At 33.7% G+C, this 19,378-nt stretch overlaps 3 protein-coding genes across 4 annotated transcripts; all 3 read left to right on the forward strand.

Moving 5' to 3' along the window:
* Positions 1-6,335: 6,335 nt before the first annotated feature.
* LOC107639971 (uncharacterized) lies at positions 6,336-7,286 on the forward strand. Its single transcript, XM_016343525.1, has one exon. It carries the CDS (start codon positions 6,336-6,338, stop codon positions 7,284-7,286), a length of 951 nt encoding a protein of 316 aa, XP_016199011.1.
* Positions 7,287-11,377: 4,091 nt separating this feature from the next.
* LOC107641627 (protein GET1-like) lies at positions 11,378-15,068 on the forward strand. 2 transcript variants are annotated; one of them, XM_016345111.3, is made up of 7 exons: positions 11,378-11,550; positions 11,794-11,873; positions 12,825-12,895; positions 13,257-13,315; positions 13,403-13,484; positions 13,658-13,707; positions 14,826-15,068. In XM_016345111.3, exons 1-7 carry the CDS (start codon positions 11,434-11,436, stop codon positions 14,892-14,894), a joined length of 528 nt encoding a protein of 175 aa, XP_016200597.1. In that variant the 5' UTR covers positions 11,378-11,433; the 3' UTR covers positions 14,895-15,068. The 2 variants fall into 2 exon arrangements, with proteins under 2 accessions (XP_016200597.1, XP_088344932.1); XM_088488806.1 differs by having other exon boundaries at positions 13,662-13,707; positions 14,826-14,955.
* A 2,400-nt stretch (positions 15,069-17,468) lies between these two features.
* LOC148563232 (protein FAR-RED IMPAIRED RESPONSE 1-like) lies at positions 17,469-18,958 on the forward strand. The gene is made up of 4 exons (XM_088486675.1): positions 17,469-17,620; positions 17,771-18,174; positions 18,262-18,701; positions 18,944-18,958. The coding sequence occupies exons 1-4, from the start codon at positions 17,469-17,471 to the stop codon at positions 18,956-18,958; spliced, it is 1,011 nt and encodes a 336-aa protein (XP_088342801.1).
* The last annotated feature ends 420 nt before the right edge of the window (positions 18,959-19,378 follow it).

Below are 19,378 nucleotides of genomic sequence, written 5' to 3' on the forward strand. Positions count from 1 at the left end.
TGACGATTTTGAATAACAATCTCAAAGGTTAACTATTAAAATTTTTGGATGGTAAAATACTTTGAAAAATTATACATATATTAATAGTAAGGTAGTGTTTGGTATGGAGTATTAGACTAACATCAAAAAATTGAAATTTAGTATTATGTTTGATAGTTAGAAATTAAAATTAAAATTTTAATTTTAAATATCTCCAAAAATAAAGAAATAAAAAATTGAAATTTTTAGAATAAAAATTGAAACTTAAAAAAATAATTTTTTTTTAAATATTTTTATCTAAAATTAATAATTTTAAATTTATTCTTTGTACAACTTTAATTATGGCTGGATCAGTTCTTTTACCACCACTTCTATTCTATGTTGCTGTAAACATCACTACTTTTCACCTTTCACCTTCCAACTCTTTTAGTGACAAAACTAAAAAATTTTGATAGTAGGGACAAAGTCTATATAACAAGACAATAATTGTTATAATAAAAATATTATGTGTTACATAAAAAATTAGCTATCGAATCATCTATTAATTATTATGTATTTATGTATAAATACGTACATTGTTTAACTCGTCTTTAATGTATATTTTATATTTCAATATATATTTTATCGGAATCATTATTGTATATGTACATGTATTATTGTTATAATTATATTTTATTATTGTAAAATACGATTAGTCTTTAAAATATCTAATTTACAAATTAAAATATTAAAATACTAATTTAAATAATAACATATAATTTAAAATTCTATTTCTTTAGGTTTTGTAATTTAAAAAAGTAAGTAATATTTTTTTGACAGTACAATCAAATTTTCTCTTTTTCTATATATATATCACTAAATAATTATTTAGAAATTCACTTTTCAACAATTAAAAGTCGTCGACTCTTATTGATATTCATAGTTAAAAAAGTTATTTTAATTAATGCAGTTACGACAGAAAAACTAAAGCTAGTTTAAAAAAAAATACTCTTTCGAGTCGATTTCTAAGAGAGAACACCAATTTTAAATTGGTTGTTAAGTACCGAAAGCAGAATAAAAAATTATTGTGGGGTCAAATTTAATAATTTAATGGAAGCAAATAAATATTGTTGTTGTGCACTACTAAAGAGAAATCCAAATTGTAGTAGAGACACTTGTTCCCGCAACAATATACTTAGAATCGTCCTTGCTCTACTCTATCTCTCCTCTACCACCACATTTCTGCCAACATCCTTCTTTTCAATCGATCACCACCAATATCAATAATATCAACAATAACAATAACATCATAAACATGTCTTAAAATAAAAACAAAGGGGGAAGAAAAGAGAATATAAAAGAAGAAGGAAGGACGAGGAGACAGCAACACAGAAAGAGAAGTCGTCGATACCATGGTTCTGAAAATCGAACCGGACCGGCCAGTTCAACCGGGTTAATCGAAACTGGTCAGCTAGTCGGTCTGGGTAAGCCTAGAAACTGTCTGGCAAAAAACTGGTGTAAAAATTGGTCAAATCGGCGGTTAACCGATGAACCAGTAGAACCGTATGATTTTTTAGAGGGTTTCTGGTTCGGAAATGCATCCTCTAAAACGTCACCATTTTGTATAAAAATTTAAAAAAAAAGGGCAAGTGCTGAAGTGAAAACCCTAAATCCCAATTGTCAATTGAAGCCATAGCCACTCATCTCTCCTATCTTCTCTGAGAAGTGAGAAGCTGAGAACCATTGCAGCCACCAGCCCACCACCACCAGTCGAGCAGCCCACCGCCACCGCATCCCGCAGCCTCCGCGTCTCGCAGCCTCCGCGTCCCGCAGCCATAGCAGCAACGGGTTTGACCACCGCAGCCGCCGTTCGTGTGCGTCGTCCATTAGTGGTCGGTCGCTCCTCGTTCTCCTTCGTCACAGGTATCCCTCTGCTCTGCCATGCTCGCCGCAATTTCTCCAGCCCCCTCTGCTCTGCCATGGTCGCCTCCCTCTGCTCTGCCGTGTTCGCCGCAATTTCTCCAGCCCCCTCTGCTCTGTCGTGGTCGCCTTCCTCTGCTCTTCCGTGCTCGCTGAAGATTCTGGTAGGTGAGTCCTCTCCTCTTTGCTGTGTTCTTGCTGTGTTGTGTATTGGAAAGTCGTTCTTGCTGTGTTATGATATGGAATGGTGTGCTGTTGCAATCCTCTCTACTGTGTTTTTGGCTGTTACTGTGTTCTTGTTATGGTGTTAATAATTGTTCTTTTTGTTGTGTTATTGATTAATTGTTAATAATTTATATTACACAATAATCTGTATTTTTTGTTAATAATCTTGCTGTGTTGTTCTTGGTGTTGTATTTAAACTGCTGCTGGTGTTGTGGTTATTAACAATTTAGACATAAGTGTCATGTTATTTACATGGTTTTGATTTTTATGTTTGTGCTTGTGCATTTTTAGTCTTGTTTCAAAGACTAATGTATGGAAGAATACTATATGTATATGCTGCATATTTATGCTTAGGTGCTGACTTTACATAGCTTTCTTCTTGAAGTTTTGCTCTTTATTATGTGAAATTTTAAATTTTATTAAGTTAGAAATTATTAAATTTATATATTTATTATTTAAAATTATTTTTAGATTTTTTAATAATTTTATTTAATATTTAATTAAACCGGTTGAACCCCGATCGAACCAGTGAATCATTAAACCAGTGATCTCACCGGTTCATTGACCGGTCCGGTTCTCGAAACCTTGGTCGATACCGAAAATGTGATGGCACAGGTCACTGCGGTTGCAATGTGGGTGCTGAGCGACGACGTCGAAGGTAGTGAATGCTACCTGCGACGACATCTAGACTCAAAAGGAATCATTGTCAGTGGCGGAGCTTAAAAGTGGCGAGGCCTCTGGAGTCGTCAAGGAGTTGTGCAATGAAGAGAGAGAGAGAGAGAGAGAGAGAGAGAGAGAGAGAGAGAGAGAGAGAGAGAGAGAGAGAGATGGCGCTTTAAGTGAAGAGAGTGGCGACCTCTAACGACGTGGGAAGAAGTGACACCGAATTCGTGATCTCTGAGAGTCTTTAACGGTGTGATTAAAAAGCGTTATCGTCACGTGACATGCTTTGTTGGAGGAGATCGTCTTCTATACCAATTTTTACGGTGCTACTGACGGCGAGATTGAATGAAGGTGGTCTTCACTACTCAACCGTAGTTCCAGGACAGGATAAAAAGGAGAAAGAAAGTGTAGCAAAATTGGATTACGATAGTTAGGGTTTTATTTTAATGTCGAAGTATAAATAAGGGTATTTTAATATATAATAATTTTAGCTTCTGCTTTTATCTTAAATTAAATAGGATACTGAAACATAATTTAATTTTGTATATTTATACTAAATACAATACAATACTTAAACTTAGTTGAGTCTCTCTCTCCTAATATTACAAGAAAAATCACTTTTAGCGGCCATTTATTTTGTTTTTAGCGGCAATAAAAATAGTCGCTAATGTATGTACCGACAATTAGACATTAGCCGTCTTATGCTTTGTCCCTAAAAGATTTTAGCAGCAATTATAACATTTGCCGGCAAAGACCTTTTTAATGGCCGCAAAAAGTATATAACTTTTAGCGGCCATTTTTTTGGCAATTTATATGGCCACCAAAAATAATTCTAAAATTGTAATGCTATTCATTTTTAGCGGCCATTACTATTGCCGCAAAAACGCATTTTACCAACAATTTATATGGCCACTAAAATTAATTCTAAAATTGTAATGTTATTTATTTTTAGTTGCCGTTACTATTGCCGTTAAAAGCTTAAGACTTTTTTTAATTATATTATACTCATTTTCTTAGAAGTAGCGAACTATGTTGTGACAAGAGCAGCAGCGGTGGCTAGAAGATCTTGGCAACGTAAATCTAAGATGAACAAACGATGACAGCAATACAGATCTGAGGCGGATCAGATAGAAACGAGGTCTAAGGAGAAGGAAAGTTACGGCGGTGGTGATCGGCAATGGAGGAAAGTTACGCAAATTAACCCAGTGTTGATACTTCTCTTCCTTTTTTAGTTTTTCTTTCTCTCTCGTTTTCAATTTGATTTAGGGATAATAAAAAGAAAGTGATAATAAAGTTTCGTGGCAATAATGACAATGACCACTATAATAATTTAAAAAATTTAAAATTACAAGTAATAAAAGATAATAATTTTTTGGCAATAGTAATAATAGCCACTATAACATATAATAATATTGGCAAATATATAATTATCGTAAAAATATAATTTAAATTAAAAAATTAGTGACTATTATGTTATTGTCATTAAAAGTTTGTCGCTAAAATATTTTTTTTACTGTAATTGTTGTCTTTTAGTATTAGTTTTTGTTCTAAATGCAGTTAATTTTTTTAAAATCATTAAAGAGTGATAAATTTCCAGTAATTTGTTACCTTTTGTGCTTTTATTAACTAATAATACTACAACGGTGTAAATTCGTATGCACTTGATGATCAATATAAAGATAACTTACTAGAAAAATGAGTAAACAAAAATGGTATGGTTCAAAAACCTTTATTGATGAAACCACTTTTACCATTGCTAGCTGGTCAAAACAATAATCTTTTTAATTAGCGCGACTATCTTAGATATTTTGAAAATCGATTACTTTTCCTTTCTTTTTAAACATGGACGACAATAACATTTAAACTTAAATTCCTAATATACTATACTATGTATGTACTAGCCTAATTTTAGGAGGGTGGATTTTCCCAAATTCTTTTTAGGTGAATCCTTTACTTATATACACAATTTGAAAATTGGTTAGATGCATGTGCAAATTGATTATTATGTAATTCATGGGAGCCAACTACGGTTTTAAGTTTATACATAAACCGTAGCTACCTGGCACGATTTACGTTTGAAGAAGATTGATCATAAACTATAGCAAACTACCACGGTTTACTAAGGGAGACAAATATACATAAAACCTTGTAAGCAGCAACGGTTTATGAAGGACTTTCATTAGGCATAAACTTTTGTTAGCTGCAATGGTTTATGAGGAGAGAAACTCTATATATATGTGAGTGACATTCAAGCTGCTGAAGAGATCATTGTCACCATGGCAAGTGAGGAAGAGAGTTTTCTTGTCTTAGTGCATTGCTCTGGAAAAATCTAAAGAAGCAAAAAATATGGTGTGAAGTTCACTGACAGAGAACTACTCAGTGTATTCATCAGTTCATCAAGCACTTTGTCAGATGTGAAGAACACCATCTTGCAGAAGCTTGGGATATTTGGGAGCAAGTGGGTGAAGATGCTATTCTACAAGATTCTCATCGCAGTTGTCTCGACCGGTGTTAAGTATGATACGTTTGTGCTAGCGACTGATGAGGATATTAGGGTTCTGTTTCATTGTGTTAGGAGTTTTTCGGAGGTTAGAATACACGAGTTGTTCGCGAAGTTGGAGGTTGGTGTCGATAGTTCTGGGGCATCAGCTCCTGTTCGTAGCTTGACTGCCGCTGGCGATGCGTCTAGTTCGATGCCTGTGGTCATACCATCTGTTTCGCAGGTCGCATCCCCTTCATTCGCGGCTGATTTAGATCGAACGAAGGCTGTTGGATCTGTACCTTTGGAGAATCCAGGGGTCTGGCAGCAGGCATTTGAGGTGGCCACTGGTAGTGGCTTGATTCATGATGTTCAAAGCTTTGGAGAACCTGATCGAGTAGAGAATGCAATGCGGGACGATGACTCTGACCAGGAGCCTGTAAATATCATCGGGGACAGCGATGATGACACAGGTCCCAATCCACACACACATCATGGGCCTTCAAGTTATGGCACACAGCAGTACCCTCCACACTTCTCCACTATAAACCTAGAGGCTATGGGTCAACAGGCGGACGGTGGTGCAACATTTGGGGGTTCTTCTACAGAATTTCAGATTGGGCAATCATTCTAGAATAAAGATGAGGCTGTGCTTAGCGTGAAAGACTATAGCATCCGTCGAGGTGTTGAGTACAGAGTCGTAGAATCGGATCATCTGAAATATCATTGAAAATGCAAGGAGTTCGGCAAGGGTTGTACGTGGTTGATTCGCGTAGCGCTGCATGCACGAAAGGGCACTTGGGAGGTTAGGAGGTACAACGGTCCACACACTTGCTTAGCAACCTCTATTTCCAGTGATCACCGTCAGCTGGATTACCACGTTATCTGTGCGAGGATTATTTTCTTGGTTAGGACGGATGCTGCGGTTAGAGTAAAGGTCTTGCAACAAGCTACAGAATCCAATTACGGGTTCAGGCCTAGTTACAGGAAGGTTTGGATGGCAAAACAGAAGGCTGTAGCATAAATATATGGAGATTGGAAAGAGTCGTATGCGGAGTTGCCACGTTGGATGCTAGGGGTACAGTCGACCATGGCTAGCACAATCACAGTGTTGAAGACCTCTCCTGTTCGACTTGGGGGTGAGGTCGATGAGTCAACAGTGTACTTTCATCGACTTTTTTGGACATTTCCACCCTGCATCGAGGCCTTCCGACATTGCAAGTCCCTCGTGAGTATTGACGGTATCCACTTGTATGGCAAGTATGGAGGCACACTGCTGTTGGCGATAGCGCAAGATGGGAACTCGAACATCCTCCCGGTAGCCTTCGCCCTTGTGGAGGGAGAAAATGCAGAGTCATGGTCATTCTTCTTGTCCAACCTACGATCGCATGTGACGCCACAGGAGGGTATCCTTGTTATCTCTGACAGGCATAATGGCATCAAGGCTGCACTTGAGGCCCCAGAGAATGGTTGGCTGCCTCCACATGCTTTTCGAGCGTACTGTATTCGTCATGTGGCGGCGAATTTTGCCCTTAGCTTCAAAGGTAAAGATGCAAGGAGGATGCTGGTCAATGCTGCCTATGCAAAAACTGAAGCAGAGTTTTATTACTGGTTTGACATCATGCGAACTGAGAATCCGTCAATGTGTGACTGGGCCAACCAGATGGAATACGACAAATGGACCCAACACGAGAATAGTGGCAGACGGTTCGGACACATGACAACCAACATTAGTGAATGTGTGAATTCCATGTTAAAGGGAACTCGCAACCTCCCGGTCACATCGTTGGTGAAGTCCACTTACGGGAGGCTTGCTGAACTATTCGTGGTCCGCGGACAAACAGCCGAGGCACAACTTGGATCTGGGCATGAATTTTGTCGGGCGTTGGTGAAGGCTATTGATCGGAACATAAGAGACTCAAGGTGCTTCACCGTGACGTTGTACGACAGGCACCAATCGGAGTACACCGTGGTTGAGACAACACCGACCGGGAACTTCTCGCTAGGTAGCTATCGAGTTTCCCTTAAGGATCACACCTGAGAGGATAACAATATCAGAATATAAGCACGCGCGTATATACGCACGGTCTCCTCACTAGCATCTGCTGGGAGAACCCGAAACCTCTCATAGAACCATGTGTAGCACACTGTCATCTGCTTGACTTTATTCTGCGGAGGTAACTCCCCAAACAACTCGCGAAACCACACCCATGCCGGTCTTCCGTTTTCCATCAGGTTCTCAAACTCAGTCAGGCACTCACTAACGGGCTCCCCATCGATCGGCAAACCCAGCTGATATGCCACATCTTGCAAAGTGATAGTGCACTCCCCAAAGGGCATGTGAAAGGTATGCATCTCAGGATGCCACCTCTCAATGAATGCGCTAACTAGAGGCTCATTAACCCAGAACCAGTGACTGTTCAGCCTAGCCAAGTGATACAAGCCCGCTGTCTCCAGATACGATATAATCCGATCGTGTAAAGACATATTCTGTTGTCTCCTAACACCGCTAATAACCCTAGTAGGCTGCAAAATGTGGGTAACAAAATCCCTCAACATACGACCAATACTAATAACAGCACATATAATTTAGAAAAAACTATTACACACCGATATTGATTTTCTATTATCTCTAATGATAGTAATAACAATAAATAAACAATACGAATAATAACAATACTAACAGGAATAATTCAACTAACAATAACAATAATTATAATACTGACAGCTCCCTATACTAATAAAAATAAAAATAATAATAACAACTACCATTATCATAATAGTAATAAAAATAATAATAGTAATAACGGTATTACTACTACTAGCAACTAATAATAATAATAATAATAATAATAATAATAATAATAATAATAATAATAATAATAATAATAATAATAACTAACCTCTTCGTCGATGTTTCCAGCCACGTGGGCAACGCCATTTAGCCGGTATAAACGAGCTTCGTCCTCCATGGCTCCACCACCCAAATCTCACCAAAACCTTTAAACCTCTCCCTCAAACTCTCTGAACCAGTGTGACTCTCATTTTTATTTGGCACAAATGATCTGTGATGACTCTCCACGGATTCTATATTTATACTACCTAACACGTAAACCGTGGTAGCCAGGGAGTTATGTACATTGCTTCTTCTACATAAACCGTGGGGACCAAGCACGGTTTATGCTAGCTTTTTTCCTTAATAAACCGTGGGGAGCAGTCACGGTTTATGGCCAATGTTTTCTAACTATAATCCGTCCTAGCCTCCAACGGTTTATGTAGAAATTCCAAACCGTGGTAGGCTCCCACGAATTACATAATAATAAAATGCACATGTAGGTAACCAGTTTCCAAATAATGTATATACTTAAAAGATTCAATCAATTAATTTATTTCAATACATTGCCCTTTTTTAATTATTTGGTAATATATATTTTTTATTATTTAATATTTTTTATTTTACTTAAAAAGTATAAGATAAGAGATTATATTTTACCAAATAATTAAGAATAAAATTGAGAGAATTAATTTTTTCAATCTTAATACTTTATTAGTCTGTTTAAAAATTTTTAATGATATAAAATTGAATTGAATTCTATCAAAAATTAAATTCTAGAACTGAATTGAATTTTAGTATTTAGAATAAAGTAGTAAAATTATAGAATTGAATTGAATTTCAGTATCTGAAATGTCTATCAAATAAATTAAAATTTTATAATAGATAATATTATCTTTTATTAATCTAAGATCATATTTAACCTCAAATAATAAATATATTTATTTATTAAATTATATAAAATAATTAAAAAATTATATTTTTTAATTAAAATTGATTTTAATTAAAATTGATTTTAATTAAAATTTGTTCACCTCTGTTAAAAAAACAAAATTTAGATGAATCTAAAAATATTAAATTTAAAAAATATTTATTAATGAAAAAATTAAATGATTTTTTCATGATTGATTCCAACTACAAACCAACAACAAAAAAATAAACATGAACTATTAAGAATTAATTTGTTGAGTAGTCTAATAACATAGCAAGTAAAAAAAATTAATTATTAACGGTAAATTATATCAGTTAATTCATGTTATTAAAATGGAATAAAATTATGCAACTTTTTACTAGTGTCATGATTGATACAACTTCACTTAAAATGTTCAGACGTATTGAAAAATGCTTAGTATCATTAATCTAAGTTAAACACATAAAATTTATATGTGTGGATATTTTTTTTAGATCTATATAATAGATCTTTCAAAAAAAAAAAGGTGTATATTATATTAAATGAGTTCAAAAAAAAAGAAAGAAAGAAAATAAAAGTGATGAGAAAAGAGAGAGTTGTGTTGAAAAGCGAGAAACATTAAGAGAAAGTGAGCGAGAAAAATTAAAAAAAAGGTAATTAAATTATAAAGATATTTTAAATATTTTAAGTTTTAAGCGAAATTTAATGAAATTAGATTTTAAATCGGATCTATTCATATTGAAATTGATTTTGAGAAAAAATAATAGAATTGAATTAAATTTCATCTAAATTAATTTAAATATTTTTGTTTTAAATATTGAAATTAAATTAAATTCTCATAAAAATTAAATTTTAAGAAATTTTTAAATAAATTAAAAAAAATTGAGAGAATTTATTTTTCCAATCCTAATACTTGATGATAAGATCTTTTAAAGTTTAAGCTTGAATGATTTTGAGAAGAGAAAGAAAATTAGAAAAACAGCAACTAATTGAAGTCCTTCCCGCAATAATTAATAAGAAAATATTAGAATATCAACTGTTTAAAAAAAAGTATTAAATGAATTTATTTTTATTTCTTTAATACTTTTTGGTTTAGTATTATATATATAGTTTCTAAATAAAAATAAAATTAAATATAATTAAAAGGTACAAATAACTTGTTAAAGAAAATTGAATATAATTAGTAATAGGGGTGTACAAATTTCAATTTGATTTGTAGTAGTTGCAGTTTTTATTCAAATTCTATCTGCACATCTGCCATTTTTTATTCAAATCTTATCCGAAATTTAGAAATATTATCCAATTTGCAAATCTTATTGGATCATGTAGTGGGACTGGATATCAGATTTTATATATTTATATGCGTATTAGATATGTGTAAATCTAAATAAAATAATTAATATATATATATATATTCAAAATTTAGTTTAATTTTTTATTTGTATTGTACTTTTGAAATGTTCGTATATCAAAAACTTATATTATTACTTGTATTTTCGGATTGAAAGAGTTAATTTTTAATTTGGTCTAAAAAATTTAAGGTTGGATTTAAATTGATCCTTAAATAAAAGAAGTTGATTTTTATAAATAACGTGTTGATTTTACTTATTAATTTGTCAAGATTTAGATTTTTCACTTAGATTTTATATGACTAAGATTTATTAGATTTTTTAAAAATTTAATTAGTTCTATAATATCTTTATGAAGATGATAATAATAAGTTCAATTAGAAAAATTTGCGCTTTTAGAAGTAACATTCAAATGTTTAAAATTCTAATAAATTTTGATCACATAAAAGTTAGATAAAAAATTTAAATTACAACCGCTTAATATACTAGATCAACACATCGTTAACAAAAATTAGTTTAAAGATTAATGCGATTATAAATTTTAAGAATTAAATTAAATTCAATTTTAAATTTTAGATATCAAATTGAATATTAATTTGGGTTGAAATGTTCAGCAATTTCAAGTTGAATTATATAAAAAATAACACATAAGAAATAAAAGAAAAAGAAGAAGAAAGATGCTTATATACGTAATTATGCATGCAAGGGTACAGCGAGATTTGGTTGAACTTAATTATTAAAAACATTTAGCGGCCAATCATTTATGTATAATTTATTCAGATAAATAATATGAACGCAATATTTTAATAACAATAAAAATTTAATTTTGATGTAAAATAATTATATAATTATATTTATTTTTTTAATAATATATTTATTTTAATTAAAGATAGAGAGTGTCGAATCCGCGATTTCTTAAGTAAGTATGAAGAGATTATGCCATATTTGTAGTTATTTACTTGATATTGCGTAATTGAATTGGATCAAAATTAAATTCTAATAATAATAATAATAATAATAAAGGAACAAAGATAGAAGAAGGGGATGCAACGTATTGAAATCTTAGTTGCATTGATCATCCAAATCTGAGTGAATAATGGGAGACGAAGCAAGCCACGAACATCGTGATCAGGGTTCATTAGCAGCTCCTTTCGTTTTCTTGGTTGTTGCTTCTGTGCAGTTTTCATACTTTTGTCTTGATTATTTGAAGAAGGTACCTCTCTATTTTTCATGTCTCTCACCATTCTAATCATAATTTCAATCAAACCCTACTATATTAACCCATTACATTCATTTTCTTATTAAGATCCAAAAAATGCAAATTAGATCATCTGATTTTCATGCAGAAACTTATATACGTAGAAAATCATCAAATTAAAGAGTTGCACGTGTTGATTTGATAATACTCATTTGTTTAATTAGTCACATTATTGTTTTTCTTTGCCCCCTACTACAGAAGGGATCTGTTAATGATAAGCAAAATCAGCTTCGTGCGGAAATAAAAGGCCTTTTGAAAGAGGCAAAATTATTGTCACAGTGAGTAACTCATATGCTTTAATGTGCTATAGATCTGATCTGTGTAATTTTGTTTCTTAGTTTAGTCATCATGGATTCAGGCATGAGTACCTTTCCTTATTTAATTTTTGGATTGTATCATATCTTTCAAGTTAACATGGTTAGATTCTGAATAAATGAGTATCAAATATTATTAAGGAAGAATTCAGTTTATTCACTCAACTATTGAAGTAACTCCAATATTAGAAATAACAAAAGAGGAATGCTATAAGGCCATAAGAATTTATTGTTTTTGGTCATCAATTAGCCATCAATGTTTAAAAGTGTGGGGTAAAATATGATGTTGGATTACTAAACTAAAGGAATTGGGTTGATGGTTAAAAGTGATGACTAAAAATAATAAATTATGATGACTATCTGGCATTTCTCATAAAGCAATAAGGCCCGAAGGAGAAGCACGCGTGCAACTGGCCCCAAGGTTGCTCTGGACCACCATCCGTGCGAGTTGCTCCCCACCAAGAGCTTGTCTCTTTGAATCAACCGCGAGACAGGGGCTCCTAGGAGGCCAGCGTTCGCCCTCTCCTCATGGCTTAAGACGGGCTGGGTGGGGTGGGTTTTGGTGACACTTAGGCAGACGCGCTCTCAACCTAAGGGCTTTGGGGCTCTGTCTTGCCTGTCCCATTGTTTTCATAGCTTTGATACCTCTGGAGGCTGGGATGTTGAACCTCGGGATCGTAGGAACTCCGGCATATTTATCTAAAAATGTTTGGACATGCTTGTTATAGAAGTGGATAGAAGGATGGACGACAAAGAAAGTTAACTAACATGAGTAGAGATTAAATCACTGGAAAAGAGATGGCCGAAGATTTATTGTGTTTGAGTATTTATGTGTGTTATTAGTTTAGAAAACATTTGTCTTGTGTATATATCTGAGTAAAAGAGAGCATTTTGGCCACTTGTTTGTGCTGTTAGGCCAGCAACCTTTGCACAAGCTGCAAAACTTAAAAGATTGGCAGCTACCAAGGAGAAGGAACTTGCAAAATGTGAGTTCATTTTCTGTTGAAATCTTCTTTAAAATTTTTATTTTGCATTTTGCATGTTATTGATATAAATTGACATGTTGCAATTTCATACTTTTAAGAATTTTGAACCTGAATTTTCTAGGTCTTTTTTCATCGACATTGTAATAACACTATGCATTGAGCTCAACTTTGATAGAAAAATATATTGATTATCAGTTAGAAAACAACAGCAAGTCATATAATACTTCTTATATGTAGTATCTATCTTCAATTTTGATCTTTCATATCCTTGACTCTATCAATTGTTTGATAAAACTTAACAATAATCAATGTCATTACCTAAAAGATTGTTAAAAACCATACTTTATAAACTATTGTGCAGTTCAAAATATGCATCACAGGGATTATGCTTTGTATACAAAACTGATGCTTGTCACAAAGGTATCTCAAGATACAACTTTTTCTCATGTTAATTTCTTGTCAAAATTTAAGCTCATGTGATACTTATTATTTGTTTGTTTTATGTAGTATGTAACATATGCACTGCTGCTCTTTTGGTTCTGGCATGTTCCTGTGGCTAGCATTTCTATGCAACTTGTGCAACCATTTGGTAAATGCAATTATGATGATATGCATTATTACTTCAATTTAATTTTAGTATGCTACATTTATTAATGAACCCTCTCATACATTACTTTCTTGGATTTCTGACATTATTAAACTGGCATGAGCCGCATGAGTCATTCTTATTTGAATTCTAAACATATTTTACACTCTTTGCAGGAAGACTTTTATCTTGGAACACTTCAAGAGTTCAAGAAAACCATGCTACGGTAAGTAATAATTAGTATCTTAAGCTTTGTATTCTCTTGAAACATGTTATTCCGCCATCATTTTTATTAGGGGTGACTCTTGCTACTACCCTGAATCATTAACCCTTGTATTTAATATAAGGAATTAAAATTAATGTTAGATTAAAGAAGTGTGATACTTGTCTTGAATGTTACTCCAATTCAAATCTTGAGCCAATGTTTTGGGATATTTAGTCATTTAATTAGGTGCAATACATATACACTAGCAATATAAGGTGCAACACTAAAACCATTTGGAAACACTTTGTTTTAGTGATTCAAAGATTGATTTGAATGTTATTTGTCACATGATGAGATGTATTAAATATATCCATTCTCTTGTTCAGTATATTAAATTGAGTTACTCTTCTCTATCATTAGATATAGTTTATGACCTAAATCAGTGAGTTTTATCCCTCATCTATAATGGTGAAGAGTCCTGCTAGGGAGCCAATGGAATATTTATATAATGTGTACAATAGACTATTTATTTGGCCCAATATGAGTTAAAAAATGAACATCCTCATACTATCCACAATAAGTCAATAACCATCCGGATACTAGAAATAATAAACATCTCATGTTATCCCAAAAGCTTAAGCTGATTTTGGGATTCACCAAGGATCAAACTCTTGACCTTTCAGATCTAGAGTTCTAATACCGTGTCATGATACCACTCATCCCAAAAGCTTAAGTTGATGGAAAAAGGTAACACTAATGGTTATATCTCTAATACTGAATCGGACATCCTGAAACCTCCATTATACACATTGTACAAATATTCCATTGGCTCCCTATACTTCCTCAAGGGTGAATAACGTGAATCAGTTTAGCATACGAGAAAAAATGAGTACAAAAAACATTTTTTTTATAGTATTAAAAATGATTAAAACATTATTTAACAAAGATATGTAATTATATATAAACTAACTACTAAAAATTTTGTATCTTAATAAAAATTTTGTATCTTAAACTCCTAACTCATTAATCTGAAGCAATTTTTCAGCATGATTTTTATATATAATCTTAATAAATAGCATTATAATTTCTTGTACAAGAAATTGATAGGTAATTCTAACTGTTGTTACATATATATGCAGATTGGGATAATATCATGGTTAGTAGTATCTGCCAGGTTTTGCAGATTTGTCCGTAAAGCTTATAGCTAATAGCAGGTAGTGTCATGATTTTTCCTCAAAACAATATCAAATGCAGAAAGTTGCTTGGACTGCAATCTTGGATCTTAAAATGTAACCAACATCACCTTAAGCTTTGTACCATCATGATTTTGTTTTTTAATTCTTAAAAGTTAAAACCTTGGCTGGTTGATCAGTCTTGCTACTTGTAATACTTCATTTATTTTTGCCATTGATTTTTACTTTTTTATTTATTTATTTTTTAATAAGCCCAGGCTAAATACCTTCTTGAGAATCCACTTTGAATGTGGATGTGCCAGTAAAATTTTCATGTCATAGGCATTTATCTATTTTTTCTCCATGAAAATATAATTTGTACTTGGTAAGAAATTTCATCATTTACTAAATATTTGGTGAGGAAAGAAAATAAGAAGGAAATGATATAAAACTGGAATTCTCCTTCCTTTATTTCTTTGATACATTGAATGAGATTTGAATTTCTCTCATTTTGCTAAACTGCTAACTATCTGAATCACTCACGAGCCACCACTATACCACACTTTTAGTGGCTGGAAATTTTAGTTATCCATATCATTTGTTTGCAGGACAAAAATAAAAAAAAGGGAAAATAATAACCTTTAAATATACTATCACAACTTCTCATAATAATTTTACACAAGTTTTTAATCACATAACAATACGTCAATAAAAATATTTTTTTTATATTAACGACGTAAATAATCATTAAAAAACAGGCATAATTAAATAGGCATAATTAAATGATTATGTAAAATTTTTTATACTATATTAAAATTAAACTCTTAAAAAAAAATTAAAACTTCCTAAAAGAGTTAAATAACTATAAGTATTCTAAGTTTTTAACCTGTGAATCAACATTAATGTTTTAATTATTAAAAACAGAAAAATTCTGCATACAAGCGATTAGGGCTTATAAGCATTACAAGTCAATTAACCAGTACCCCTAAAACGCGCTGCAAGTGTTACGTCCCATACACGCGCGATATAAAGATCCCGCGTATATATAACTAACAAATTTAAAAGATTTGTTTCCTTCTTCGTTCTCCTTCTTTCCAAGTTTGCTCGTTCTTCTTCTCCTTCCCCCCTACTTTTTCGATTGTTCTTTTTCCTCTCCTTTCTCATTGGTTTGTTCTTTGTCATTGACGTTATTTCCTCTCTCTGTAACTCCAGCTTCATTTTCTTTTCGATTTTTGGTTTCTGAAATCAAAGTTTGAACTCGTTTTGAAGATAATGGATGATTCAACCTCAGATTGTCAACTGAATCAGGGCGAAGTGGATTATGAATTTGAATCTAACGAAGTTCCTGAGGTTTGATTTACATACGATTACTCTGAATTTTGTTGCAGTTATTTGTATAGCATTGTGTAGCTGAATAATTCGTGAACATTGACTGTGAAACTAACGCGTGAACATAAATCTGTGGATTGAATCTAATGTATTAGTTTTGATTAATTATCTACAATTTATAGCAGACGCTCGGGTGTAGATCATAATTTTTTAGGTGTATTTTTGGGGGAAGTATGGGTGTATTTACAGTTTATGGCTTTTTTTGTTATTTTTAGTTGAGTTGTTGTCGTTCGGGTGTATTATATCAGACATGATTGGGTGTATTTTTAGTTTTTGACATGGTGTATTATGCAGCCTCTCTCTGTTGTTGATGACCAGTTTGTTCCTATTTTAGTTGAGTTGTTGTCGTTCGGGTGTATTATATCAGACATGATTGTGTGTATTTTTTGTTTTTGACATGGTGTATTCTGCAGCCTCTCTGTTGTTGATGACCAGTTTGTTCCTATTTTAGTTGAGTTGTTGTCGTTCGGGTGTATTATATCAGACATGATTGTGTGTATTTTTAGTTTTTGACATGGTGTATTCTACAGCCTCTCTCTGTTGTTGATGACCAGTTTGTTCCTATTTTAGTTGAGTTGTTGTCGTTCGGGTGTATTATATCAGACATGATTGGGTGTATTTTTAGTTTTTGACATGGTGTATTCTGCAGCTTCTCTCTGTTATTGATGACCAGTTTGTTCCCAAGGTTGGAATGACCTTTACCACCATTGAAGATGCTGGAAAATTTTACAGGAACTACGCTAAGGCTGCAGGTTTTTCTACAAGAGTTCGGAGCACAAATAGGAAGGGAAACGAGATTAAGAATCAATTGATTACATGTAACAGAGAGGAAAAATGGAAATCTAAAATATCTCCGACCGAGAAGACGAATCCGACAGCCGGTTTAAACTGTCCTGCAAGAATTTATATACACACATTGAAGGATGTTGGTGCTTGGATCATTTCAAAGGTTGTGCTGGATCATTCACACCTTTGCTGTCCAAGTAAAGCAAAGATGCTCAAACAGCACAGGGAACTAAGCATGTCCATTCGTCGTACAGTAGAGAATAACGAGGAGGCTGGTATTAGACCAAGCAAAACTTACCAATCATTTGTTGCGGCTGCCGGGGGTCATCGCGAGTTAAATTTATTGAAAATGATGTGAGGAATTACATTACGAGAGAAGTGCGTAATGTTTTCGAACAAGAAAATGCAAAGAAATTCGGAAAATATTTGTTAAGAATGAAAGAGAAGAATCAGAATTTATTTTTTGAGCTTGAACTCGAGGAGGATCAATCGATTAAGCTGACTTTTTGGGCCGATGCAAGAAGTAGAGCTGCCTTTGAGTATTTCGGAGATGTTATTTCATTTGACACCACCTACAATACAAACAGGTAACAAACTGTCCCTGTTTATGATGCTAAATTAATGTATTTTTATGAATCCACGGCAGAGGTGTATATTGGGTGTTTTTGGGTGTATACAAAGCATTTGTTGGATGTACCTAATTATTTTCCATTATGCACTATGGTAATTTGTTTCAGGTATAATTTGGTTTGTGGTTCTTTTGTCGGGGTGAATCACCACGGTCAGTCAACACTTCTTATATGCTCTTTGATGAAAAACGAAGAAATTGAATCATTCAAATGGTTATTTCAATGTTGGCTTCGTTGTATGGGAGGAAATGCTCCGAAAGGATTTTTCACTGATCAATGCGCATCAATGAAAAGGGCTTTAGAGGCCTGTATGCCAACAACAATTCACCGTTGGTGTATTTGTCACATCATGAAGAAGATTCCAAGTAAATTAAACGGGTACAAGGGACATGCAGAAATTAAACAAGAAATGAGCCAAGTTGTTTGGAACTCTCATAGTAAAGACTCATTTGATAGTAATTGGAATAATTTTCTGCTGAATTTTGGTCTTGTGGACAACAAGTGGCTTTCAGGTAATCTTTGTTTAAAATCTGCAGCAGAGGTGTAAATTTAATTTTTTTCGGGTGTATTTATAGTCTGTGTTTGGGTGTATTCTGCAGATCTCTATGAAGACCGTCATATATGGGTTCCAATCTATCTGGATCACCACTTCTTGGCAGGTATGAGAAGCACACAAAGGAGCGAGAGCATGCATTCATTTTTTAACAAGTTTATTACCCGGAACAGCTCGCTTATTCAATTCGTCAAACAATACGATAATTGCCTCAGAAGCAGGGAGCAAGCAGAGAGAGAATCAGATGCTGCAGATTTTTATACGGTCATATCGTGTGCAACCAAATTCTCAATTGAAGCACAGTTTCAAGATGTGTACACTCATCAAAAGTTTAGGGAAGTTCAAGCACAATTCAGAGGAAAGGCGAATTGCATCACTAGATTAACGAATTCTGCTCTAGGCTATTCAGTATACGAAGTTGGAGAACAAGTTTCCAGCTTAATATTCAACAAGTTTGTGGTTACTTACGACTTAGTAGCAGTCGAGGTAAAATGCCAATGCTTATTATTCGAGTCGAGAGGGATACTGTGCCGTCACGCACTAAGCGTGTTAAGCTTTGAACGAGTAAGCCAAGTGTCACCTAGATATATACTGGAACGATGGAGCAAGAAGGTAAAGAGGTGACACACACACATCAAGAGCAACCACGACGAGCCACTGTTGGAGCCAAGAAGCAAGAAGTTTGACATTGGTTTTTCGTTTGCAAAATATTTGCGAATTTGCATCAGAATTGGAGGAGTTGACTGCAATTCTGCACCGTGCGTACGATAACGTCATGGTTGAGATGGAATTATTGAAAGCCAAAAAGAATGGCACATCTTCTTTATCTCACAAAGATGCCAACTTGAAAGCCGTTAACGAGCTTCAAAGCCCTCCAAGGATTCGAACAAGAGGACGTCCAAAAAATAGGCTAGGTTCAAAGTTGGACAAACAGATTGCAAATGCCATAAAGAAGAAGAAAATGAAAGGTTTAAACGAGGTAAAAGTGATGTTCTTTAAATATATGGTGATTGAGTTTATTTTTCTCGTTAATAGTTTAGCTAATATGTGAGTTTGTTATATTCAGTTAAACCTCTTTGATGCTGCATCAGTGGTGCATTCAAATTCCAGCCAATATCAAGGACATGTTATGAATTATCAGTTCAGGGTACTAGCAGCAACGA

Source organism: Arachis ipaensis, chromosome B5 (genome assembly GCF_059453495.1).
Source record: "Arachis ipaensis isolate K30076 ecotype BB chromosome B5, ASM5945349v1, whole genome shotgun sequence".
NCBI lineage: Eukaryota > Viridiplantae > Streptophyta > Magnoliopsida > Fabales > Fabaceae > Arachis > Arachis ipaensis.